General features: G+C 42.8%; 1 protein-coding gene and 1 non-coding gene across 9 annotated transcripts in view; both read right to left on the bottom strand.

Moving 5' to 3' along the window:
- Positions 1 to 25439, bottom strand: part of PRPF39 (pre-mRNA processing factor 39) — a 34318-nt gene extending 8879 nt beyond the window's left edge. Inside the window, exons 1-12 of one of the 8 annotated variants that reach the window (XM_039536296.1) lie at positions 25265 to 25439; positions 16733 to 17091; positions 15174 to 15299; positions 14406 to 14524; positions 13698 to 13865; positions 10040 to 10205; positions 9224 to 9331; positions 8397 to 8561; positions 7952 to 8078; positions 7558 to 7826; positions 6728 to 6912; positions 5116 to 5190 (exon numbers count right to left, since the gene is read on the bottom strand). In XM_039536296.1, coding sequence (XP_039392230.1) covers positions 5116 to 5190; positions 6728 to 6912; positions 7558 to 7826; positions 7952 to 8078; positions 8397 to 8561; positions 9224 to 9331; positions 10040 to 10205; positions 13698 to 13865; positions 14406 to 14524; positions 15174 to 15299; positions 16733 to 17056 — 1832 coding nt within the window. In that variant the 5' untranslated portion in view covers positions 17057 to 17091; positions 25265 to 25439. Of the gene's footprint in view, positions 1 to 5115; positions 5191 to 6727; positions 6913 to 7557; positions 7827 to 7951; positions 8079 to 8396; positions 8562 to 9223; positions 9332 to 10039; positions 10206 to 13697; positions 13866 to 14405; positions 14525 to 14654; positions 15302 to 16732; positions 17092 to 23899; positions 24096 to 25264 lie in introns of those variants that run through there. The other 7 variants (XM_039536297.1, XM_039536300.1, XM_039536302.1 and 4 more) reach the window with 7 other exon arrangements.
- LOC120405481 lies at positions 7392 to 7479 on the bottom strand. The gene has a single exon (XR_005598596.1). It is a non-coding gene; the product is annotated as a small nucleolar RNA SNORD127 (small nucleolar RNA).
- Positions 25440 to 26424: the final 985 nt, after the last annotated feature.

Here is a 26424-nt window from a genome sequence, read left to right as displayed (position 1 = left end):
AGCCACTTCTATCTGATAAGTTTCACTCCATTTTACTAGACATTGTTACAGGTTTTCATCCTAGACTTTTCATTACTCCAAAGGAATCCTAAGACTGAAGTTTTTGGCTATTTGATCTATGCAGCCAGAATATTTAAAACCAACATTCGGAATAATTAGAGACACTTTGGAGATGTAATCATTTTCAACTGTACTTAGTCTTCCTTTATATTCTTGTTAACTAGGGCCAAAATTTTCCTTAATCAAAACTGACCTTTTGTAAAGCACCTTGAGATCTATGGATGAAAGCCCTCTGACTGTGAAAGTTCTCGCTTGGAAAGGGTCATGGCTGGTGAGATGAAGCAGCTGGGGGACTAAGGGAATCAGCCAGCTGGTACTCGACAAGGAAGAACTTGCAATGGGAGGGAAATGTGTCACCAACACCATTGCTAGCTCCTTCTCTGCCTTCAGACAGTCATCCTGACCCTGGCGGCTTCCTGGTCTTGACTTGCTGGAAATGCCTGCATCTCCCCACTGATGAAAGCCAGGCTGCGAGAACCACCCCGTGTGAGTGGAATCAATGGCGTTCCTCAGGAAGCAGGTGAGAGATGCGCAGGTGGCGGTGGCTCCCGAAGCAGAAGGGCTTCATCAATAGGATGCCCGTGGAAACATCTGGGATGAAGGATGCTAGTTGACTACAGTGGCACCAGGGGAGGACGGAGAACCAGTTGCTGTATGGGAAGGAGACTGGTTGCTGGCCACCTCAGCCAGTAAGCAGTGTTCCACCTTCCACCCAAGTCCCCCGTCCATCGAGGTGAAGAAATGGTACACTGCACTGGCAATGAGCGACAAGAAGCACACCTCAATAGCTAAGGACAAGGAGCCACAAGCCTCTAAGGCTGGGAGGCTCACAGCCATGGCATCCAAGAAGAGGCAATATAGGGTACTGGTGGTCAGGGACTGCTGAGGGGAACAAAGGCATTCATCTGCCGACCTGATATAATGTTCCAGGAGGTGGGTTGCCTGCCTGAAGCCTGCATCCAAGATATTACGCAAAGGTTGTCAAGGCTTATCTGACCCTCTGATCGCTACCCCATGCCGCTCATCCGCTTGTGCACTAGCAAAGTCAGCAGCAACTACCAGACTCTGGGAATGAGGGTGAGAGTCAGGAGCTCAGGCTGTATTCTTGTCCATCCTTCTGGTTGAGGGTAAGGGCCCGGGCAGGCACATGTGCATCCTGGAGATGAATGCATGGCTGCACAGCTAGTGTCAGCAGAAGGTTTAAAACAAACAAAAGGAAGTATTTCTTCACACAACGCACAGTCAACCTGTGGAACTCTTTGCCAGGGGATGTTGTGAAGGCCAAGATTAAAACAGGGTTCAAAAACGAACTAGATAAGTTCATGGAGGATAGGTCCATCAATGGCTATTGGGCAGGGATGCAAAACCATGCTCTGAAGTGTCCCTAGCCTCTGTCTGCCAGGAGCTGGGAATAGGCAACAGGGGATGGATCACTTGATTCCCTGTTCTGTTCATTCCCTCTGGGGCACTTGGTATTGGTCACTGTCGGAAGACAGAATACTGGGCTAGATGGACCTTTGGTCTGACCCAGTATGGCCGTTCTTTTGTCAATGGGAGGGCTTTGGCTTCCTTGACCACGGGATGCTGTTCTGGGAAGAGATGGGACCCACCTGACCAAGAGGAAAAGCATCTTTGCACACTGACATCCTAACCTAGGGAGGAGGGCTTTAAACTAGGTTCAAAGAGGGCAGGTGATAAAAACCCACCAGGTAAGCATAAAAAAGGCAACCCTAACAGAGAGCTAGATGGTGGGAAGGGGAGACATGGGAATTTACAATAAGATCACAGGACCCACAAGAGGCAAACCAGTGGGGGAAGCTGCTCAACATCTTAGATGTCTACACACAAATACAAGGAATATTGGGAATAAGCCAGAAGAACTGGAAGCATTAATCCATAAGCTAAATTATGACTTAACTGGCATCAGAGACCTGGTGGGATAAGTCCCATGACTGGAATTCTGGGATAGAGGGATATAGCTTGTTCAAGACAGACAGGCAGGATACAAATGTTGCATTATACATCAAGAATAGATACACATGTTCTGTGGTCCAGAAGCACAGCAGAGGCAGACCAGTTGAAAATCTCTGGGAGAAGATAAAAAGGATAAAAAATAGGGGTGACATCTGGGTGGGATCTCCTACAGACCACCATATCAGGAAGAGGAGGTGGATGAGATTTCTAGAACAAACAATACATATCCAGAACACAAGACCTAGTAGTAACTGGGGACTTTGCCTACCCAGATATCTATTGGAACAGTAATATGGCAAAACACAAAATTTCCAGTAAGTTTTTGGAATGTATTGGAGACAACTTTTTGCTTCAGAAAGTGCAGGAAGTAACCGGGGAGACAGCCATTTTAGATTTGATTCTGACCCACGCAGAAGAATTGATTGCAAACCTGAAGGTGGAAGGCAATTTGGGTGAAAGTGATCATGAAATGATAGATTTCATTATTGTGAAAAAAAGGAAGGAGGGAGAGCAACACAATAAGGACCATGTACTTCAAAAGATCCAAATGCCGAGAACTTGTAGGTAAGCTCCCATGCAAAGAAAATCTAAGGGAAAAAGGAGTCTGGAAGAGCTGACAGTTTCTACAAGTGACAATATTAAAGGCACAACAGCAAACTATCCCCATGTGAAGGAAAGATAGAAGACTTGTAAGAAATCAATTTGGCTCCGTCAGGTGCTTTTTAAGGACATGAACATCAAAAAGAAATCCTACAAAAGGGGAAGCATGGACAATTGCTAAGCAGGAGAACAAAAGAACAGCACAAGCATGTGGGGACAAAATCAGAAAGGCTAGGCACAAAATGAGTTGCACTTAGCAAGGAACACAAAAGGCAGTAAGAAGAAATTATTTAAATACATTTAGGAGTAAGAGAAAGATGAAGAAACGTATAAGTCCTCTCCTTAGTGGGGAAGGAAAGCTAATAATTGATGACATCACGAAGGCTGGGGTGTTTTATTTTGAGGTGCCTATTTTGCTTCAGTCTTCACTAAAAAGGTTAATGGTGACCAGATGTTCAACACAATATTAACAAAAAGGGGGAAGGAATGCACCCCAAAGTAGGGGAAGTACAAGTTAAAGAATATATTGATGAAGTGGATGTATTCAAATAGGCAGGGCCTGATGAAATTCATCCTAGGGTATTTAAGGAACTAACTGAAACACTCTCGGAACTGTTAGCAATTATCCTTGAAAACTCCTCGAGGAGAGGTGAGGTCCCAGACAACTGGAGAAGGGCAAACGTACAAAGAGCAACAAAAAGAACCCAAGGAATTACAGACTAGTCAGCCTACCTTTGATACCTGGAAAGATACTGGAACAAAATTATTACACAATCAATTTGTAAGTACCTAGAGGATGATAGGGTTATAAGGAATAGTTAGCATGGACTTGTCAAGAACAAACAATGCCAAACCAACCTAACTACCTTCTTTGACAGGATTGCTGGTGTAGTGGATGGGGGTGGAGGAGGGAGCATTAGACATGGTATATCTTGATTTTAAGTAAGCCTTCTGAGACAGTCCCACATATCATTCTTATAAACAAATTAGGGAGATGTGGTCTAGATGAAATTATTGTAAGGTGGGTGCATAACTGGTTGAAAGACGGTATTCAAAGAGTAATTATCAATGGTTCGCTATCTGGTGTATCTAATGAAAATACTGAATAGTACTGGACCCTGTGAGACCCCATTATTGACTTAAAATTTGCATATGACACCAAGTGGCATAGGCTGCAAGCACTTTGGATAGGATTAAAATTAAAAATGACCGTGACAAACCGGAGAACTGATCTGAAACAAGATGAAATTAAATATAGACAAATGCAAAATACTTCACTTAGGAAGGAAAAAAATCAAATGCACAACTACAAAATGGTGAATAACTGGCTTAGGTGCTAGTACTGCTGAAAAGAACCTGGGGTTATAGTGGATCACAAACAGAATATGAATCATCAATGTGCGCACTTGCAAAAAAGGCTAATATTCTGGGATGTATCAACAGGAATGTCATATGTAAGACAAGAAGTAACTGTCCTGCTCTGCTAGGCACGGGTGAGGCACTGTGTCCAATTCTGGGGCCCACACTTTAGGAAAGATCTGGACAAATTACAGAGTGTCCAGAGGAGAGCAGCAAAAATGATAAAAGGTTTAGAAAACCTGACTTATGAAGACAGGTTAAAAAAAATGAGAAAAGAAGATAGTTATTAACCCTCCCCACACCCATCTTCAAATGTGTTAAGGAATGTTATGAAGAAGACAGTGATCAATTGTTCTCCATGTCCACTGAGGGCAGGACAAGTAGTAATGGGTTTAATCTGCAGCAAGAGAGACTTAGGTTGAGAAGCAGGAAAAGCTTTTTAACTGTAAGAGTAGTTAAGCTCTGGGATAGGCTTCCAAAGGAGGTTGTGGAATAGCCGTCATTGGAGGATTTTAAGAGCAGGTTGGACAAACACCTGTAAGGGACGGCTTAGGTTTACTTGGTCCTGCCTCAGCGCAGGAGGCTGGACTTGATACTTCTTGAGGTCCCCTTCCAACCCTACATTTCTGTGATTCTATGCGGAGGGTTTTGTTTTTGTTTTTTTTACATATTTCCAGGAATTCTAGCAGCTTCCAGCATAAGCATTTGAGTTTACGTACTTTTGGGATGCAAATGCTGTAAATTAAGGCAAAAAACATTACAGTCAAGTTAGAGTTATAACTAGATACACTACACTCTATTAGATATTTAGCACCACTCCCTTTTCTTTTGGGCCTCCTGGGAAGACAGTACAAAGCCCAAAATAGTTGTAAGGGCTTTAAAAAAAACTGAACTTGAAAAACCCAAAGTACTTAATGATGAGTATGAGGCAGTCAGTGACGTTCTCTGAAATGTTTTAGAAACATTTCAAAATGTTTTGTTCCAGACACACTACACACAGTCTATACAGTGACTTCTACAATACCCCAGGATCCTGTCTTTGCTACCCTGGAATTCAAAGCAATGCCACTATTGCATGAACTATTAATTGACTTAGGAGCATGAGGTGAATACAGTTCATACCCATTTTCAGCTTTCCTTTTTAAAGAATCCTGCTCTTTTAGAAGTGTTTGATGTTCATCATAGGCATCCAAAAGCCTGAGGGGGGGGGAAAAAAATCACAAACACACCTCAAACTTTGTTTAGCATGCGTGTTAAATTTTCAAAACAGTACAGCCTGTAAATAATTAGGCTACCAACCTGTACATCTTCCATCCATGGTCAATCAAAGGATGTTGTATAGTGACAATTGTTAAGTATGTCTATTTCAGACTGTAAAAATTCTTTATTACTATGAATCTAAGCAAAGGTAAACTAATTTTTTAAACTGAATTAAGACCAAAAGATTAAAACTATCCACTATGACATGAGGAAGACCAAAAAACTTGCTAGTTTGAATGATTTTCATAATGCACAGCATGTATTTGTGTGTTAATATAGTGAAGAACAACATTTTCAGCAGCACGTGAAGACATTTTTCCCCACAAAAATACCAACCTACCATTACTTACAGTTGTGTTTATATTAAGCATTTATACTGCACCATAAATATACATGATGTTTTACATGTGTTGCTATCATTCATATAAATATCTGAAGATCTTTCACAAGTAATATGAAAAATAGAGGAATTCAGTGCTGCATGAAGAGCCATATAGCTATCAAGTAACAGTGTATAAAGCAGCCCATCTTTCAATAGGCGCAATAACAATTTTTATGTTTCCTAGATATTTCATTTAATATAGGCTCAGCTGCTGGTTCAGATTCCTCTTACTATTGCAGTTCAAAAGGTGACAGACCAAAACTGCTTCTTCCATCAGCCATCTCCTTTGACACAAGTAGGTCTGGAGTTCCATCCCTGGTCTTTTCGTTCTGCACATCTCAGATATTTTGTCCTGCAGCACCATATCAGAACCTAAACGCTTGTTTTCTCCTAGCCAATTTCCTTTCTGGGAGTTACATGCATAGTTCCCATGAAAATCAGTGCCTATCAGAAGGCAGAATGTTACCATAGGCTGTTATTAGCAACATGCAATGCAGAAAAGCTAACTTATAGCTTGGAAAATCCAAGCCAAAACCAGGAAAATTACACTTTATGGTAGTATTGAGAAAGAAGAGAATAAAAAGTATTTAATTAAAAGTTGCACTTGTGTAAATGTCCAATGCCCAGAGAAGGCTCAATGCACAGCACACAATTAGAAAGCCTGTGATTTCTGAACACATTAATGATACTAGTTCTCAAGGATAAGCCAAGTTAGGGCAAGTTTGAAAATTTAAGATGTGTGGTTGTGGGTGAAGTTAGAGTACAAAAAAAAAAGCACCAAACCCTATTCTTAGTGTCCTCTTTCAAGAATATCCCCCACTATAAAGCTTAGACACAGCTTTCAAACAAAAAGACAACACTCTTTTGAGCTGAGAACAAGCATGAGACAAAATGGCAGCTTTTCCAGAAAGTTGATAATACTTGAAAATAGGAACTTAGTATGAATTTGTCTGTCCTCAACTCTAATATTGTCACAATTGCAGTGCTAAAATAATAGTTTAAGGAGCATGTCTAACAAACTCTTCCCCCAATGTTATAAACAGCACCTCATTTGGTGACCCCATTACAGCCGTAGTGTAGGTTAAATCTTACTTGTTGACGTCAGAACCAAAATCTTCCAGAAATTCCACTTTTCGTTGAGAAAATGTAATCCTCATTTTTATAGACAATGCACCATTGACAGCTTTGTCAAAACATGTGAGGATGTTTTCTTCATTTTGCTTAAGATCCCCACTATACTCCATTTCAAGTAAGTTGAGATACAATTTAGTGTTCTCCTGTGCGAAACAAGTTACAGCGATTGTTGTAAAATACTGTTTGCCCAAGTACATCTCCAGCATTTCTTTCTAATAAGTTTGACAACTCTGCACATCAGTGTCCTACACTGTAAATAGATGTTATAGTGTAGTCAATACAAAGGTTTCCTGTCCGAAAGTGTAAACATAGGTGCTCTTTGACCTGTGTCACTTTATAAATAGATGCACATGGTCTACAGTAGAGCTGAGGGTATGTGTATCCTTGTGATTAGCATGAGGGCTCGAAGACCAAGCAGTTCTGGCGCCCAAATAAAGTGATCCCACACTAACACGACCAATAGTATTTAATAAATTCCTCCCGTGCAACGTCAGCATCCCTGCATTGTTTGTGATTTTTGAAAGGGAGCAGGACAGAGAAAAACAAGGATGTCTCAGAACACTAGGGGAATCATGGATGCTATCTGAAGAGTGAAAAAGGTAAGATTCATAACCTGCAAATCTGGCAACGTCAGCTTAGAGGGACTGGTGTCTCCATGTGGCAATAAAATGCTTTACATACAGTCTGAAAACCTGTCATCATTGTTGCCATGTTTTAATGCACTGACTAAAAGGAGGAGGAAATTAAATATCACAGGACTATTTATAAAGCTTTTAGGAAACACATACTTTGTCTCTCTCAATGGCTTCCAACAGCACTTTTCTTGCTTTTGGAAGGTTCTTCTGAACTTTGAAAAGATGTCGAGCTAGTTTGATAGCATAAAATGACGATTCACCGCTTGATTTAGCATTCTTAACAGCTTCCTGAAGCAGGTGTTCAGCTTCTTCCATGTTTCCATGTCGGCGCTCTAAGCTAACTCTTCGCAAGCGAACCATTGCAAGTCCCAGAACACACTCTTCAAATGTTTTCAAAATTCTTCTTGCTTCGTTGATGTTCCCTAAAAATGTTGGATAAGTATTTAATGCAGACATCATGTATCCATCAACTCTTTAAAAAAAATCACTGCCAGCAACAATCCAAAGGCTAATTTAACTAGAAAAGCCTCACTAACTTGGCTCTTACCCTGCTGTTCTTCAAAGGCAGCCCATAGCATATGAACCATTGGTTTCTTAGGAAGATGTATTGTACAGGCCCTGCTGTAGACATGTCTCACTCCTTCAATACTGTGATTCTCCATATACTTGGCATACTACATTTGAAAACAGAGTATAGATTGAATAATTTAAAGCTTATTTTTAGTCTTTAAATACATGACAGAACGATAAAATTCTTTTGTTTAAACCCATTCAGCACCTTTATTGAACCACTAGACTAGTTTCTGTAAGGAAGGACGTAGAGAGGCAACGAAGTTGGCATATGCAGCAGTCAAATCTGGTTGCAAGCAGACCATCTCCTAATGCAACAGATATAGTTATATATGAACAACATTCAACAAGAGTACAAAAGGTTAGTCACTAGATCAATGTTTGCAATCAGTAAGAATTCATTAGTAAATCACTCCCCTTACCTTAACCCAGAAGTCCTCATAGAGGGCACATGAAATAACACATCTTTCAAAGAGGACCACAACGCGCTCGTGAGTCCCATTTTCTATCTCAAACTCTAAGTATTCTTTCCAGTTTTTCAACTGGGCTTTCTCCAAAGGTTTTACATGGAAGTAAGGCCGTTTTATCTGCAACAGATGAGTAACATTGGAGTCAAATTCAACAACTTAGTCAAAAATACAGAGCAAGATAAACTGTTTGGATGTTACTTTTTATTGGAATTTATACCACACCCTTTAACTTTTCAGAATAATAATCTTATGTAGGCTATTCAAATATCCAGATCTGAATGGACTAATTTTAAAGGGACACTATAATTGCCAATTCAAGTTTGGGCCAAAATCTAGGTCTTGTAAAAACAGCTTTTCCAAAATAATCTTTTTTTAAATAAATTACCCACAACAGTAATGCTGTTAGTAATTAATCAATCCGCTGCCTTGTCTGCAACCCAAACATAGCAGCACTGAGAACCTGTAAGAGACTAAGGGGGGATATGATAGAGGTCTATACAAATCAAGAATGGTGTGGAGAAAATAAATAAGGAAGTGTTATTTACACCTCACAGAGCTGCTGTGAGAATTAGTTATTAATGCTGGTATATTTTTAAAAAGTACTCTTTTTGAAGATAGAAAAACCGAGGAAAAGAGGGTAAAACCATTTATTTGCCCAAAGCTTTACGGTAATTTAGTCAGAATTAGAAACACCAGGAGTTTCTGGTTCCCAGTCCCATGTTCATGCCTTTAGACCACGCTGTCTTTCATACAAAAAAGGCTAACACAAGAAAACTTACTCCTTCTTCAAAGGTCCACCTCTTGCTGACTTCATGTTCATTGTGATTGAACATTTCTTGATGAATCTCTTGGATTCTATGTCTCATGTTTTCTATTTCAGTGATTAGCTAAAGATACATGATAAAAGCAAGTGATTAATGCTGGTCTGTAAAATATCAAGTTTACAACTGCATTGTATTATTGACGTGATCTGCATAAATTAAAATATGAAAGGTACACAGCTACTTTAGGTGCTGTCCTGAACAAGTGGGATAAAAGTGCACATCGTCTTAGCTCTTCGTGTAATGGACCTGAGGAAATCTTGGATCCAGTGGTCGGCCTCTTAATTTCTGAAGTGATATAAATCTGAGATGCATCATATCCAAATAGGATTCCATCTTTAGTTTGGTACAACTCCAAATGGGCACTTTTTTCTAGCTGGTTCCATGCTTTTGCATGCCCTTCAAGGAGCAAGGATCTGCAGAAGCCATTACTAAATAAATAAAAACTCACAAAACATGCCGTAACTCTTACCCCATTTATTTGAAAGAGTCAACATTCTGCTAAAATTTTGTAGATCACTTTTAAGATTAAAATGTTAATGACATTTCTTTCAAACCTATGTAGTGTAAGGGAGATCTCTTCTTGTCTATACAGCCAATCACACACTAACTGCTGCTCTTTGGCTCACATGTAGGAGTTGACACTCTACACTATGGGATCAGCTCAGCCAAAAACACAGTATAGTACCTGCAAATAAAAGAAAACTCTCCTCTCAGCAGCAGCAGATTGAACAAACATGCAAAGGTGTTCCGCAACCTTGCCTGCACATTTACCTTTGCAGGGTCAGTTATGTCCTCAATTCCAGTAGGAAGGTCATCTCCGGGTGGTGCGTCATCCCCACTATGGCCATTGACAGACGCCAATTCCCGGCGCAGCTGAATAAACTGCTCAGGAGTTAGAAGGTCTCGAGGCAAATTATTTTGTATGTGTTCTTTAAACCTGCAAAGAAACAGGATTTGTTCACCTAACAAATACACAATTTTTACATGTTATATTTTAAAAAATACTCACTTATTCTAAGTTATATGACAAAAGCGAGGAAGTTACTCACCTTGTGCAGTAACAGAGGTTCTTTGAGATGTGTGTCCCTATGGGTGCTCCACTTTAGGTGTCGCTGCGCCCTTGCGCTCGTAGCCAGAGATTTATGATAGCAGTGCCCCGGTTGGGCCGCACATGCACAGTTCCTATTTCATGCCACTTCAGGCGGTTAACTGGCGCTGTGTGACCAACCCCCTTCCTCCCACCCCTCCCCATTCCTTGTCTACTGCAGAGTCTGTATATGATAGAACTCCAAAGCAGAGGGGAGGAGGGAGAGTAGTGGAACACCCACAGGGATTCACATCTCGAAGAACCTGTTACTGCACAATGTGAGTAACTTCCTCTTCTCTTTCCAGTGGTGTCCCTGTGGGTGCTTCACTTTAGGTGACTTCAGAGCAGTGCCCTCCGGTGGAAGGAGGGGGCTTCGGAATTGAAGTTGTAGCAGATGAAAACACTGTGTGACCAAAGAGGGCATCAGAAGATGTGTGTTGTTGCAACACAGTGTTGCGTAAAAGTGTGTGGTGAGACCCAGGTTGCAGTCCTACAGATTTCTGCAATAGGGATGTTGTTGAGAAACACTATGGAGGTTGAAAGACTCCTAGTAGAATGCCTATGGATCCCAGTAGGTGGTTGTCATTTATACTGGAGATAACAGAGTTTGATAGAGTCTGATATCCATTTGAATAGGCATTCTTTGGAAATGGCGTGCTCTTTAGAGCGTTCGGTGATAGAAACAAATAATTTTGGAGACTTGTGAAAGGATTTTGTTCTATTGACATAAAAGGCGAGAGCCCTGCGGACGTCCAAGGAGTGTAGTCTGGGTTGTCTACTGTATGTGGTTTCAAAAATATGTAGCCAAGTATATAGGCTGGTTAAGATGAAACGATGAATCCATCTTGGGCAAAAGCTTAGGATAGGGTCTGAAGATACTTTATCTTTTTTAAAGATCATATAGGGTGGATCCCTCACGAGAACAGCTAGTTCTAACTGCCTGGCCAATGTAATGACCACTAGAAATGCAACCTTCATAGAGAGGTGTAGTAAGGAGCTTGTAGCTATGGGCTAGAAAGGGGGCTCGGTGAGGGCATGGAGGACTAGGTTGAGGTCCCATGGTGGGGTGGGTTTTCAATGCGACAAGTAAGTCTGTGTGACATAGGAACTGCTGTGACGTGTCTGATCTCGGTGGGATGGTGGAACTCGGTACTGTATGCTGGAATGAGCTTATCAGCGCTGGTGTGTGGCTGGTGTGCATAGTACCAGCAGTAGGTGGCAGCATTAGCGCAGGAATGCTCAGTACGGATGGCTTGCTTGCTGTTGTCAGTGCCATGGCATGGGGTTTCACTTTCCCCTTAATGCCCGTGTCAGAGCTCGACTGCTTTGGAGCTCTGGGTTTCTTAGTACCATCGGGACGTGGTCTGTTGGCAGTTAATATGGCCGGCGTGGTCAGTACCAGGAGCATCTGGCCACTATTGGAGCACCTTTTCTTGGCCGATTCCGGAGTCGGGGACGTGGTGCCCCGTTTCTTTGCTGCCTTCTTGGAAGGTTGTTCAGGATCTTTCCCCTGAAAGAAGGGCCTTTGTCCAAGGCAACAGTTGGCGATTTCTGTCTGGGAGGAGTTCGTACCTCAGGCTCAGACACCAGGCGAAGAGATTTCTCCATAAGGAGAAAGCTTTAGCTGTAAATCCATTGCCTTTTTTGTGCCGGCTTTCAAGTTTAGACAGTGCGAGCACGTTCGCTGTATATGTCCCTCACCCAGACAGCAGACGAATTGAGAGTGTCCGTCCGAGAGGTGTATTGAAAGCTGGCACGTAGTGCAGCATTTAAACCCTGGGGAGCCAGGCATACCTTGGGGAAGCTTATTCTCTCAGTGATGCAGAGCGATATAAAAGTATAGTGCCACTGTAATTAGGAAGACTGGAAAATGTATGGTCCTATGAGGAAATTTTTTAAGGACGGAGATAAGGTAGGAAGAGGAAAAAAGTCTATTGTATTCTAAGAACTATGAACTATTGCTAAAGGGACAGGAAAAGTAATTATTTCTAGCTGTGAGGCGCTGCTGAGTGCTCTGACGTCAGGAGAGAAGGAACTGGGGGGGGTGGTAGTACAGCGCCAGTTAACCACCTGAAGCAGCGCGAGATGGGGACTGTGCATGTGTGGCCCAACCAGGGCACTGCTACCATAAATCTCCAGCTACGAGCACAGGGGCACTATGACATCTAAAGTGGAGCACCCACGGGGACACCACTCGAAGAACTGATTATTAGCACAAGTGGATGGTTTAAGAACCTAGAACTCTGCTGGAGATGCAACTTCTCACAGTGTACATAATACATAGGTAGTATCTACTAGGTGTGCAAAGCAGCTTCCTGTTTCAAAGGATTTAAGTACCATGAAGGGCAAACATTAAGGAGTAGCTTGTAACTGTGAATACCTTGCAAACTGTGGTGGGAAAAGGCTACCTACTCAGTGAATAGGATGACATGGGATGCTAATTCTCAGAGAATAACCACTTGCTTGGGAATTCCTAACAAAAAACTTCTTTAGAAACTAGTAGGAAGACTGCTGTACCTCTTAACTAGGGTTTCTGGTTTTTAATGTTTACCCTATCCAAATTAATACAGATATTTACTATTTAAAACTGAATAAAGTATTTTTCTTCAATTAGTTTATGGTAAAAAAAACAGTTCAGCTGAGAATTGCAGCAGGATATGGAATCAGAAAGCTGAACAAAACTTTCTGGTAAGATGCACCCTTTTCTGGGTTCACCCCATTTTTCTTCCTGCTAACAATTCCCACAACTTCCTTTTTACAAAAAAGTTGGTCATAGGTGAATTTGTGAATTTTCTAACCTTTGCTTCAGCGCTCAAAAGAATAAAAAGATCTACGTCCCTACAACACTCAGCTGGTTCGCAGCTCCAGGCAATACTGATTTCAATACATTTTATTGTGTTGTACATTTTGCATCAGTTTGAGGTCTTGCTGCTCCAAAGAACACTTCCATGACTCCCTAAAGAGAAGTCTTTGCCCATTCTTAATGAAGGTGAAAACATTTTCAGTCTCCAATTTTCTATTAGCCCTCATTTTATTTATTTAAAGAAATGCTAGCATGTGAAACAGTGTACTCACAGTATCAACATAAGAACTAAAATATAGACGGTAGAGTAAGACACTATACAAATGTATTTGCTTATAATTAAGAAGTGAAGTTTACCCAGAAGCTTTGTTTTTTTGGAGCGACAATCACTTTTATTACTGGCTTAAGTGTAATAACTTTCCAAGTTCCTGATTGAACAATTTTGAGTTTTACAAAAATATTTAAAAAATTAATTATATTTATGCTTATTTAGCACAGTTAATAGCATCAAGTTAACTAAAGTTTTAAGCTGTCCTTACCTCTGGAAATGATGGCTATAAAGCTGCGTTGGAATCCCCAGGATACGATCATATATAGCTGTAACTTCTCGTAGGTTGCCCTGTTCATTTTCCCAATTTATATACATTTCCCATAGTCTGTCAGAGCGGAAATCTGTCCCTGCAGCTAAGACTGCATGTTCATAGGCTCTGAAAAAATGAAAAAATGTTTAACAGCCATTTCTGAGTGTAGTACCTCAACTATTCAAGGAGCAATGAGAATTAGGTGGATTTTTATTTTATTTTTTTGTAAGAGCCTCTGAATGTTCTATTTAGCTTTTACTGCATTCTTTTGGGGATTCAAGCAATGCACGTTACCAAATATGTTCTCTAGATATATGATCAATACAAGACCTTTTTAATAAGCAGATCTACAGTGATTTTTCCTAATATTTTCACAATAAAAGGAATAAGAGCAACATAAAAATAAGCCATAAACAAGAAATCAAACCACTAAAACCCATGAGGAGTTTCTCTCTAAGAGCCTATTCCCAAGGCTCCGAGGAGTGAATGGAACTATTTTATCAGACAAAAATAAAGAGACATCAATACAGCTAGATGCTACTTCAGCTTTGCTCTCATGGCTAAAGATTTTACTTTTTCATGTAGCTACATATCATTTACAACAGTGTTCATGTGTTCCCCCCCTCCTTTTCTTTTTTTTTTTTTTTTAAAGCACAAACAACTTACCCTCTTATGGTATTATTAATTTCAGGGTCAACAGGATCCAGTGTCTCTTTTAAGAAGTTTATATAATGTATCCAAAGATCAACACTAAGAGGTATTGCCTGTAGCCCTCTCCGATACACCTATGAAGAGAACAACATAAACTGTACTTCAAATATTTAATAGCGTCCTAAGAGAGAGGCAACACTGTGTTATCCGGTGAACCTTAGAAATACTAATTACTGGAATTTTGTTTAAATAATCTACCATTACCATTTGGGTGGAGGTTGGATAGAACATGGCAATGTTCTGATCTCCACGTGCAGAGTCTTGATCTTCAAAGCGCAGCGGTCCCTGCATTCTGACCAGGTTGTGTGGGCAGGCTTTGGGGTACAGACCATAGGGCACAGACCCATTAGAGCATCATTGACAGCGTCTGACCAAAAATGCAATAAGATGTAGCAATTGTGACCAGCAAACCAACTATATTGTTTTGAAAATGAGAAATAAATGTAAGTGACAGAAAAGCCCTGCCCTACTTGTTAAGCTGCAGTGTAATACAGAGGCTTGCACTGCAAAGCTTGACAAACTGTAGAGGTTTAACGCACCTGCCAACAAAGAGAGAAAATATTAGCTACAAATGCCACAAAAAAAAGTGACAAATGCAAACAAAATCCCTATAAATCTGACCATATATGGTAGGTACTGGCAGCCAAAATGACTTGCAGTGGTTTAGTCATCATTTGGCTTACAGGACCAAATGGTGATAGCTATATCCAGCTACCAACGTACCTCATCAGACTGTTTAATGTTGTCATGTCGCTTTTCAAGGTCTGCATACTTTTTCCAATATCCATAGCAATATGGATAATGTGTGAAAAATCTGTCAAATGCTTTCCTGGCAGCCAGCAAGTGGTTCTGTAAGAAACATATAACAGAACTGTAACTTACAGTTCTTAAGAGAAAGTTTCAAATAACTAGAGAAGAGCATGAATTCTTACATGGAGGGCACCATTCCAATTCAAACACAGAAAGCCACGTCATAATATCAAGTGTTTTTCCGTAGTTTTATAAATAACTTTGAATATATGTGAGCACAAATAATTACAACACCAAGACCTATGCTAACTCAAGTTACAGGTTTACAAAGCTGCAAGCAGACACAGCTTAAGTATTCCCACACTACTCTGCTAGCATCTTCAATCAGAACCTGCTTCTTTCCACCTCAGCCACTGCACTTGATTCTTTAGACCAGTGGGTCTCAAACTTTTTTTTACTGGCGACCCCTTTCACATCGCAAGCGACCTTAGAGACAAATTTGTTAGTCTCTAAGGTGCCACAAGTACTCCTGTTCTTTTTGCGATTTTATAGGGACAGTCCCGATTTTTGGGTCTTTTTCTTATATAGGTTCCTATTACCCCCCACCCCTGTCCCGATTTTTCACATTTGCTGTCTGGTCACCCTATCCAAATCTCAACTAGCTGTCAGTAGGGTTCTGAGTTTTCAGTGATTCTATAAACAGTGACATCAATGTAACTCAGCAAGCTTGGAAACAAAAATTTCCACACAAAACTAGACTAGCATTTGAACTTTTAAAAATAGACTGAGAAAAAGCCATTATCTGTTAGCATCTGATGTCTGCATTACAAGCCGTGTCAGTAGTAACACTTAGAAGGTGTAAATCATTATTTGAGTGGTAAGTGCTGGACAAGCAATATTCATCTACTAGCTTGATCGTAATGCAAGTAAGATGAGTGTTTTTGTAACTAGGTAGAGCTACTCTTTAAAAGGATTTTACAAGATATAACAATGCTATTTTAAAAATCTAATTAGAAAGTTTCACAATATTAGTGCTCTCAAGACTTAATCATCTTTTTTTTTTCCTCTCAACTAGTTGATGACATGGCACAATCACAAATGGCCACAAAAATTGGCCAGAGCTGCAGTGTCCTCATGCTCTGATTGTCCCTAACCTGTGACTGCAGAAGTCAGGGCTGGATCACTCAATAACTGCCCTGTTCTGTTCATTCCTTCTAAAGCTTCTGGACCTACCCACTGTCAAGAGATGTACTAGATGAACCACTGGTCTGACCCAATATGGCCATTCTTATGTCCCCTTTTTGAAGTGACTAGAATTCTACATGCATAAAGCACAGAGATTTGAGAACTGAAGTCAGAGCTTGTACCTTTAAGAAAGAACATGGCCCAGCAGTACCGTAGAAATCCAGAACCACTGCCTTCAAACAATACCTGCTAGGGACTGAGATACAACTGTAAATTCAAGACTGGAATCAGAGGACAATGTTTTTAATTCATCCTTCTATGCATTTTGGGAAAAAAGATGTACTAACCTCCTGCTCTACGTACTGCAGCAGATATACCCAACCTGTGAAATCCTGGGGATTCTCCTCTACTACTTTCCAGAACTTCTCATATTCAGGAGGGAAATGAGCCTCAACATCAGTCGTGTGTAAACTTTGAATATTTGGTATTCCACTCTCTTGTGTGATCTCCTCATTTACATCAGGAGAGCTATCAGGAGACTGTTCCATCTCTGTGACACTCATAATCTCTGTACTAAAGTCCGTAAGCTGCTCTCCTGCTGCGTCAGTGCTGTTGACTGTGTTGTCATTACTTAGGTTACAGTCATCCTCTGTATGATCTGAGTTCTGCATAGCTGCTGTTTAATGTTGTTCTGTTGAATGATATCCTGTGGAAATACAGATTAAAGGTTACTATCTTCCAGATGCCAGTACAATTTAGCTGTCAATTTTTAAATTGTCCTACTTGATGTAGCAAAACATTCCAGGTAATTCAACTGAACTACAGGAAGAACGTCATTTTAAAAGATTTATAATCAATTCCATTTGATTGTAAAAACGTATCCTTGTTAAAAAGTAAAACATTATTAAATAACCAATAAACTGCCATGTTGCCTCTGATGAAATGAAAAGGATTGCTCGGCATCTCACTGCAAGTAAAAGAGCTGGCAACTGTGTTCTCAGGTGCATCCAGTATTTTTTTAAATTAACCAATTTAATATGAATCTTCTGTACTTCTATGTAAAACCAAAGACGAAAGTTCACAGAAGCCTGCCAGAGACAAAAAGGATTTTAACCAACAATCGAACAATCTCTAGCTGTGCAACATGACTGGCCATGGATTAATCCAAGTTAGATAAATAATTGTACTTGAATGAAGTGTTGTAGCGATGTTGGTCACAGTACTACTTCACCTATTTTTTATTGGACAAACTTCTGTTAGTGAGAGAGAGAAGTTTTCAAGCTTACACAGAGCTAACCTGAAGAAGAGCTCTGTGTAAGCTTGAAAGACGTCTTTCTCACCAACAGAAGTTAGTCCAATAAAATAAATTACCTTATCCACCTTATCTCTCTAGTTATACTTGAACAGTTTACTTTCAACCATCTGAGAAAGCATCCTAAGTGTCTCACACATTCATCTGCTTTGTTACAAACTTAGACTTTCCACACTCACTAGCAACATTCATATTTACAGAAACACTGACCGTGATGGGCATCCCTAGACTTTTGGGGAGAGTCAGATGCAAAATCTTTTGTAAATATCCCATGTAGCTATCCAGGTATTACAACCAACCACTGCAATTTCCTTGTAAGAGGTCGAGGTATTTTACCCTGTATAAAATATCTGTTTAAGTCAATTTACTACTGCTAGTTAATACAGAATACTATATTCCAGTTACACCCCAAAGTATATCATCAATTGTAACTTCTAGATGAATTGGCTCAAACTAGGATTTCAGCAAGAAAAAAATTACCACCAACAGCAACACATTCCATCGGGATTCAAGATGGCTAGACAGGATCAAGCAACATAGGGTCGCAAAAAAGATTCGGTCCAGACCCTGCCACACAGACTTTCTTCCAGGCAAAAGTCACAAGACAGAAGCTTCTCCCTAGTCCTCCAGGAGGGATTCATCCATCATCCCACTCTGCATCCTTGATATTCCTGCCAAGTGAAGCAGCCCAAACCAACAGACACTTGCCTGGCACAACTCAGCGACATGCTACATCATTGCTTACTGTTCTGTCTCTGCTGCATCCAAGCCCCTTACAAGAGAGGTCTAGATCTCAAGGATCCTGCATTTATCTTTTTCTGAACTCAATGGGAGAGCAGTCTAAAGTCAGAACCACCCAATCAGCTCCCTAGTAATAATGGATTTTATCACTACAGTTTCATAGATTCCAAGGCCAGGAGAGACCATTGCGGTCATCTAGTCTGACTTCCTATATAATACAGGCCAGAGAACTGCCCCAAAATAATTCCTAGAGCAGTTTTTAGAAAAAAATCCAATCTTGATTTAAAAATTCAGTGATGGAGAATCCATCTCAACCCTTGGTAAACTGTTTCTTAATTACTCTCACCATTAAGAATGTATGCCTTTGTCTAGCTTCAACTTCAGGCATTAGATTGTTATACCTTTCTCTGCTAGATTGAAAAACCCATTATTAAATGTTTCCCAGGTACATACTTACAGATTAATCAAGTCACCCTTTAACCTTCTCTTTGTTAAGCTAAACAGATTGAGCTCCTTGAGTCAATCACTATAAGGCATCTTTCCTAAAACTTCCATCATTATTATTAATAATGGGGCTCTTCTCTGAACCCTCTCCAATTTATCAACATCCTTGTTGAACTGCGGGCACCAGAACTTCATTATATACCACTCCCCCACTTTGTGTGTCTTAGGAGAACTTTCAGTGATGGTTTTATGTTTTCTTCCAGCTCACTGATAAAAATGTTAACAGCCATGGGGTCAAGATCTGATCCTTGCAGGACCCCTCTGGAAACACGCCCCACTCAAGGACTATTCCCCCTTTCAATTAAAGCAGACGCATTCTCTCCCATGCTACCTCATCCTCAACAAGAATTGCATAACTAATATGGCTCTCGCCTAAGATAGGAACTCCAGATATTGTCCAGGCTTAGTTTTCTATACCTATCTTTTAAGTCTGAGGGACCTTTCCTTCTTTCACATTCACAATCCATGCCCAATCCTTCAAAGTGGCTGTGGATTTTATACCAGCCTGATAGTAACAAACATGACTCCAAAACCTGCAATTAGGGGGTGATGCTCCCACTTCCTAGGTCCAAAGCATTGGGGGTGGGGCGTGAAATTGGTCTACAAATTTTAACTGAGGGCTTGTCTACACATAGAGCACTGCAGCTGTGCCACTGTAGAGCTTAGTGAAGATGCTACCTATGCCAACGGGAGAGGCATAGGTACTCCACCTCCCCAAGAGTCAGTAGCTATATCAACAGGAGAAGCCATCCTGTCAACATAAAGCTGTCTACACCAGGCATTCGGTTAATATACCTGCATCACTCAGGGGTGTGGATTTCCACACCCCTGAGCGACACAGTTATACTGACATAAGTCTGTAGTGTAGACCAACCTTGAGTTTTTAACCAGGCTATAACAAAATTTAACATGTTGTTCCTAACACTGCAGCTATACTATGTTTCCAACTGATTTATCAGCAAGGGAGTACCAACTGCATAGGTAACCAGGTTCTAGATAGGACTGTCAACCACATACAAACAACTGGGCTGGCAAGTCCTACCACCTTTCAGGTCCTTTCTGTGGGAAAATATTCCAGTCATTCTCTGCACATTCAAAATGAACTCTAAAACCCACTTCTTGAAAGCAGTATTCCTGTGACTTGGGAGGGAGAAACAAAAACCTGTGTGTTCAATAAGTAAATGCTCAGATACCATGTTGAGAAGTACAGTAGAAAAAGCCTAGACAAAAAGCATACTGCACCAGTGGAGAAACGCTGAGTCCTGTGTCCCTGGCACCAGCAGCTGAGACTGCATGAAACAGCTGCCCAAATTTCCCAGAAAGCATCAACACAAATCCGACTGTGCCAAGTAGTGTGAAAAGGCAGATGCATGGCATACCAGAAAAAGGCTGCTTTTTGGATCCTCTGAACGGTGTTCAGTGGAACTGGTAAATGAGTATGTCTAAACCTGACCATACTTACAATGATTCTGTCTATGGTGAATATAAGCAAAAGTCTGCCATGTATAGATCACTGCATTACTGACTGGGCCAGATAGCCAGCCACAATACTTACAATTGTTAGTGTAAGATAACTGTATTTTTCATTTTAAACTTCCTTGTTTCTCTTGCCTGTAAAAGACTGCATGTATCCTTCACCTTGTGTATTTTGCCTACATGAGTTAGCATGTCAGTAAGTTTTAAATTATCTCTGGGAGGGACGACCATACAGTCTTGTAGTAGAGACAGTTAACAACATGGAGCTGACAGCTTTTTTTCATAATACTCTAGAAAAACATTTCAGCCCTTATCCTCCATGCCCCTTTCAAAAGGCCTGTATTTTAAGTTGAGGTCACAGTAATCACACCCAGGTGGTTATAGAGGCCAAGCTCTTTCTGCCCTTGCCACTGACCATGCTGGAGAACTGCAAATTACAGACACGCTGGCTGAATGAAGTGATAGCCAGGCTTTTGTGTCCTCCCTTGAAAAAAGCTGAAGAAGCATCAAGCAAAGGCCCAGCTAGACTACACTGCTGGGCAAGAGTGCAGGAGAAAAGCACTGTGTTAATGTAAACTCTCAGTCCGTCCTAAGTTTCTGACGAAAGAGCCTTTGAGCCAAACTGCACCCCAAAAGGGAGAGTAAGATCCCCAAAGAAGCCTCCAATGAAAGGCACTTGGCACAGGCAGGAAGTGGCTGCTTTACAAACCAGAAGTGAACTGGAATTCACAAAGGTACTAGGTGTATCATGTCAGCAAGCGCTGCCACAGAAAAAGGATTAGTAGCCATATCTGGAGAAGAGGAAATTGATGAATATGCTGTAGTGAGGGGCAGAGCCGTAGATTCTGTCTGAGAAATATGGTAATATATTGTGTTGGAGAATTGATATATGCTAATGTAATTAAAGACTATTGTACATACACACGCAGGCAGCTATTTGCAATGCATAGCTAAGAATGCAAAAGTTCGGAAACTGTTTAATCTGTAGAAGCAGCAAAGAATCCTGTGGCACCTTATAGACTAACAGACGTTTTGCAGCATGAGCTTTCGTGGGTGAATACCCACTTCTTCGGATGCATCCGAAGAAGTGGGTATTCACCCACGAAAGCTCATGCTGCAAAACGTCTGTTAGTCCATAAGGTGCCACAGGATTCTTTGCTGCTTCTACAGAACCAGACTAACACGGCTACCCCTCTGATACTTGTTTAGTCTGCGAAACCCCAACATTTTATTAACATTGGGGATGAAGGTGTCACATCAACGGGGGGGAGAAGGGGGTGTTTTGTTTCAGAAAAACTTAGAAAAAAGGATTAATTCCACAAAATGTTAAAGCTTTGTTGACTTGCAACAAATTGGCAATAATGCATGTAAATTCCCTAATACAGAATTATATGGCTCTACACTGCTAGAATGCCATGTCCCACACCCCTAAGAGATCAACCAGAGGAAGTCCCTCTCCCGCAAACTTAAGGAACTTTAACTACAACTAGTGCCCTCTCATGAACCTTACATATTGTGCTACTGCCCTCCCTAAGGATCCTCGATATCCCAACAAGGTCCACGGGGACTGAGCCAACAGTTCTTGTGTAGCCCCTATTCTCAGTCCTCAATATGCTTTTCTCCATGAAGCTAAGGTCACCATGCATGCATACACAATGAAGCCTTTTATACGCATATTTTACAAAACAGCTAAAAGTTCACACAAAGTATATTGCATGTGATCGTCAAAGGTTCATAACTCAATCAATTCTCTTCAGAACAAGGGCATTTCCAAGTAAGGATGGTAACTCCATGCTAAGTTTCACTTTCAACTCGCTTTCAGGATATCGCAAGCTGTAGAATGTCCACAATGTTCACACATGGATTGGGTTGGTTTTTTTGGGGGTGAGGGGGGTGTTTCGTTGATTTTTAAATTGGAAAAGTATTTTTCACTCTCCCCATAATCAAAAGTGACTACACCATTTTTTTCCTAAACTTGGAAAAACAAGGGGTAAAACTGCAACGTAAGCACGATTAACTGTAGTGGTCACTCCCTCTCTTTCTACAGTGTTGCAAACCAGCTTGCTGGTTAGGGGTTATTAGTAAGGGTACTCAGGATTACCATCTTATTTACATAATGGTCTAGGAAAGCATTACTTCAGTAACATCTTCCAAATAGCTTGAAATACACATACTATTTGTAAAATTCTCAATCATAAGGGTTCCTGGCATCAAAAAGGGCACATATTGTAATGTTAAAAAACCTTTGAGAAAAATGCAGCATTTGTATGATAGAAATAGCTCTGTAAAATTGCATTACTACACTGCACAGCATACTATACCATATCTATTACAGTATGAAAGATTTGTGTAGAAGATGGACAATCTATTAAGAGACTGATCACTAAGTTTCCATTTTGCCAATATATAGCATACTCAAGTGATTTAGCAATTTCAACTGCAATTATATTAACTTCTGTTTTAAAAATTAGAAGTAGTGAACTAAGCCATCATATTCTTTTTTAAGAGCTTAAAATGTACTTGCCATTTTATTTTTAACTTGCAAAATGAGAGTAGACAAGTGCTGAGGCAGAGCAGTGGCTTACCAGCAGAGTAGGAGCTCAAGTTTTGGTAGTGGGAGATCATCCTCTCTGTGGAGCTCACAGAGAGGGAGAGGAAGCCAATAAATATATGGAGCATAGAGATTCTCCTCTTGTTTTTGGTGATGAGATTCACTACTGTGCCCCATTTGAGCTGATATATGGCTTCACCACCACCAGAACAGCGCAAACAACTCATCAGAACTTGTCTTGGAGTAAATAATAACTGAAGTGTCCAATATATTTTAGACTAAAACTTATTCTTTGAAATTACACAGCAATTAGACTATTACACTATAGTTTTCCTTTAAAACGTTTAACATAATCAGTGCTGCTGCATTAAAACACCAACATCCTATAATATATGCACTCTGGAAGCAGATATATTTTGCTGAGTTCCAGGGATGTGCCTTCTCTTCACACATGGTCCCCATGCATCTGTAGCTATGTGGTACCAGTTACTACTGAGAAGCTGCTGACTTTGAGAGTAAAAAGGCCATTTTGAGAGAAATAAAACTCATTTGCAAAATTCAATAATTTTATTAAGCTTTAAAACTGATCTCATTCATGAATTTTTAAAGAATCTCCACTGTATCTAATATTACCCTGCAAGAATGCAAATACAATCTCTGTAGTAATTATTTCTTCATCCATACAGTAACATTTTCCCTTTGTTTAAGGAGAAAAATTGTTTACCAATACTATCAAGAATGTCAAAAAGCTACACAAATAGAATTTATTGATGAAGTGAAAAACTACTGCACATTCTGCTCTAGAGTGGACTAAAACACACAGTAGGTCCTACATAATATCACCTATTTAAAGTTTCTCTGGGATTAATATCACCTCAAACCACACACAAAGGTATTTAGCGTATGCAGAATATTCATAATATTGCTTACGTCTCTTGAAGATATCCATTCAGTACTGAGATCAATTTAAAAATGTCACTGAAAATCAAAGTGGAATTTCAAGGGGAAGTTGAATGTTTGACCACTCCTTTCCAACAAGTAATGAAAAAGTAATGAAGCAGTAACACTGTGAACTGTCAGTACAGTACAGATTGTATTGTTACATGGAAACAGAGGTTACCAGTTGGAGTTGAATATACAATGTTGGCAAACTCAAATCAAAAATTTGTAAGTGGTTACAAGAGTAGAGTATATAACAGGGGTGGCCACACTGCAGCTCCTGAGCCACATGCCACAAGCAACTCTTTCACAGTTAGAGTGTGACTGGAAGAGCCCTCCCTGCCTCCCCATTCTCCAGCTTGGGATTGGAGAGAGCGAGCTCCAGATCTCTGCCTGCAGCAGAGTGGTGGGAAGGGGGTGTCTTGAGGCTCCAGGCGGCGGGGCACACCCGCCAGGGCTTGGGCTTCAGCAGGAGCAGAGCCCCAACAGGTGCCTCCAGGGGGGCCGAAGCCCTGAGCCCTGGCAGGACCATCCCAGCTCTCCAACTTGTGAGGATTGTCCTCTGCAGCTCGGAGAGTCAGTACTTTTGGCCACCACCCACTTTCCCCAACCACCCCCAGCTCTTCTAAATTCCCCCCCCCTTCCCCAGGCACCACCCCCCCCACTACCTCCTCGGTTCCACAGACACCCCCAGCCCTCCTCAATTCCCCCTTCACCAGGCACCACCACCCCCACTACCTCCTCGGTTCCACAGACACCCCAGCCCTCCTCAATTCCCCCTTCCCCAGGCACCACCCCCACTACCTCCTCGGTTCCACAGACACCCCCAGCCCTCCTCAATTCCCCCTTCACCAGGCACCCCCCACTACCTCCTCGGTTCCACAGACACCCCAGCCCTCCTCAATTCCCCCACCCCCTCCTTCCACAGACACCCCAGCCCTCCTCACCCCCACTACCCCCTCGGTTCCACAGACACCCCCAGCCCTCCAATTCCCCCTTCACCAGGCACCACCCCCACTACCTCCTCGGTTCCACAGACACCCCAGCCCTCCTCAATTCCCCCTTCACCAGGCACCACCCCACTACCTCCTCGGTTCCACAGACACCCCAGCCCTCCTCAATTCCCCCCGCTACCCTCTCGGGTCCAGACACCCCCAGCCCTCCTCAATTCCCCCCCCGCTACCCCCTCGGTTCCACAGACACCCCCAGCCCTCCTCAATTCCCCCCCCTTCCCCAGGCACCACCCCCCCGCTACCTCCCTCGGTTCCAGACACCCCCAGCCCCCAGGCGCGCGCCACTGCCGAGGCTCACACCGCACTGAGGGGCAGCTCCCGCGCGCCCCAGCCCAGTACTGACCTGGCGCGAGATTCTCTGCCATAGGCCCGTTGCGGCCGCACCAATTCTGCTAGACCCTTCTGGAGCGCGCACTACGCATGCGTACCAGCCATTCCGAAACGTGACTGCGCATGCGCCATCACCCCGAAAGGCGAAAGCAAATCATTACGCATGCGCCGAAGGCCCACGCAGAAGCGGCGCGCCGCCTGTCTCACGGAAGGCATGCGCCAGCGCCCTCAACCCTTACTGTGCGCATGCGCCAACCCAACGCGGGGTTTAGCGGCGGCCGAGGGGAACGTCAGGCTGTGGCTCCGCCCCCCCTCGGTGGCCGGCGCTGCACGTGCGGAGCCTACGGGGGCCGACGTGTCACCTCACGCCAGGGCGGCCCACTCAGTCCTCAGCGCCTCTCCCCCACCCAGGCCTCGGCTCCGCTCTCCTCAGCCCGGCTCTGCCCCCCCCACCTTCCCTCAGCACCCCCCAGCCCCCCTCAGGCCTCGGCTCCGCTCTCCTCAGCCCGGCTCTGCCCCCCCACCCCGAGCTTCCCTCAGCTCCCCAGCCCGGCTCCGCCCTACCTCCCCAGCTTCCCTCAGCTCCCCCCAGCCCGGCTCCGCTCTCCGCAGCCCCCAGCCTCCCTCAGGCCTCGGCTCCGCTCTCCTCAGCCCGGCTCTGCCCCCCACCTTCCCTCAGCTCCCCGGCCCGGCTCCGCTCTCTTCGGCCCGGCTCCGCCCGACCTCCCCAGCTTCCCTCAGCTCCCCCCAGCCCGGCTCCGCTCTCCTCAGCCCCCATCGCTCCCCAGCCTTCCTCAGGCCTCGGCTCAGCCCCCCTCGGCCCGGCTCAGCCCCCCTCGCTCCCCAGCCTTCCTCAGGCCTCGGCTCCGCTCTCCTCAGCCCGGCTCTGCCCCCACCCCGAGCTTCCTCAGCTCCCCCAGCACCCGGTTCCGCTCTCCCTTGCCCCCAGCACCTCCCAGGCCTCGGCTCCGCTCTTCTGAGCCCTCCCCCAGTCCGGCTCTGCCCCACCATCCCCTCTGGTCTCAGCAGCCGTCAGCTCCCCCAGTTCCCCTCTGCTCCCGCCAGCCCCAGTTGCCCCCTTCCCCCACGGCCCAGCTCTGCTCCCAACAGCCCCTCCTCTCCCCAGCCCCCCATAGCTCTCACCAGCCTCCCCCCAGCTAACAGTAGTAGTTA

Source organism: Mauremys reevesii, linkage group 4, assembly GCF_016161935.1.
Source record: "Mauremys reevesii isolate NIE-2019 linkage group 4, ASM1616193v1, whole genome shotgun sequence".
NCBI classification, from domain to species: domain Eukaryota; kingdom Metazoa; phylum Chordata; order Testudines; family Geoemydidae; genus Mauremys; species Mauremys reevesii.
The sequence above is the reverse complement of the archived record's forward strand: the minus strand, read 5'-3'. Positions and strand labels throughout refer to the sequence as shown.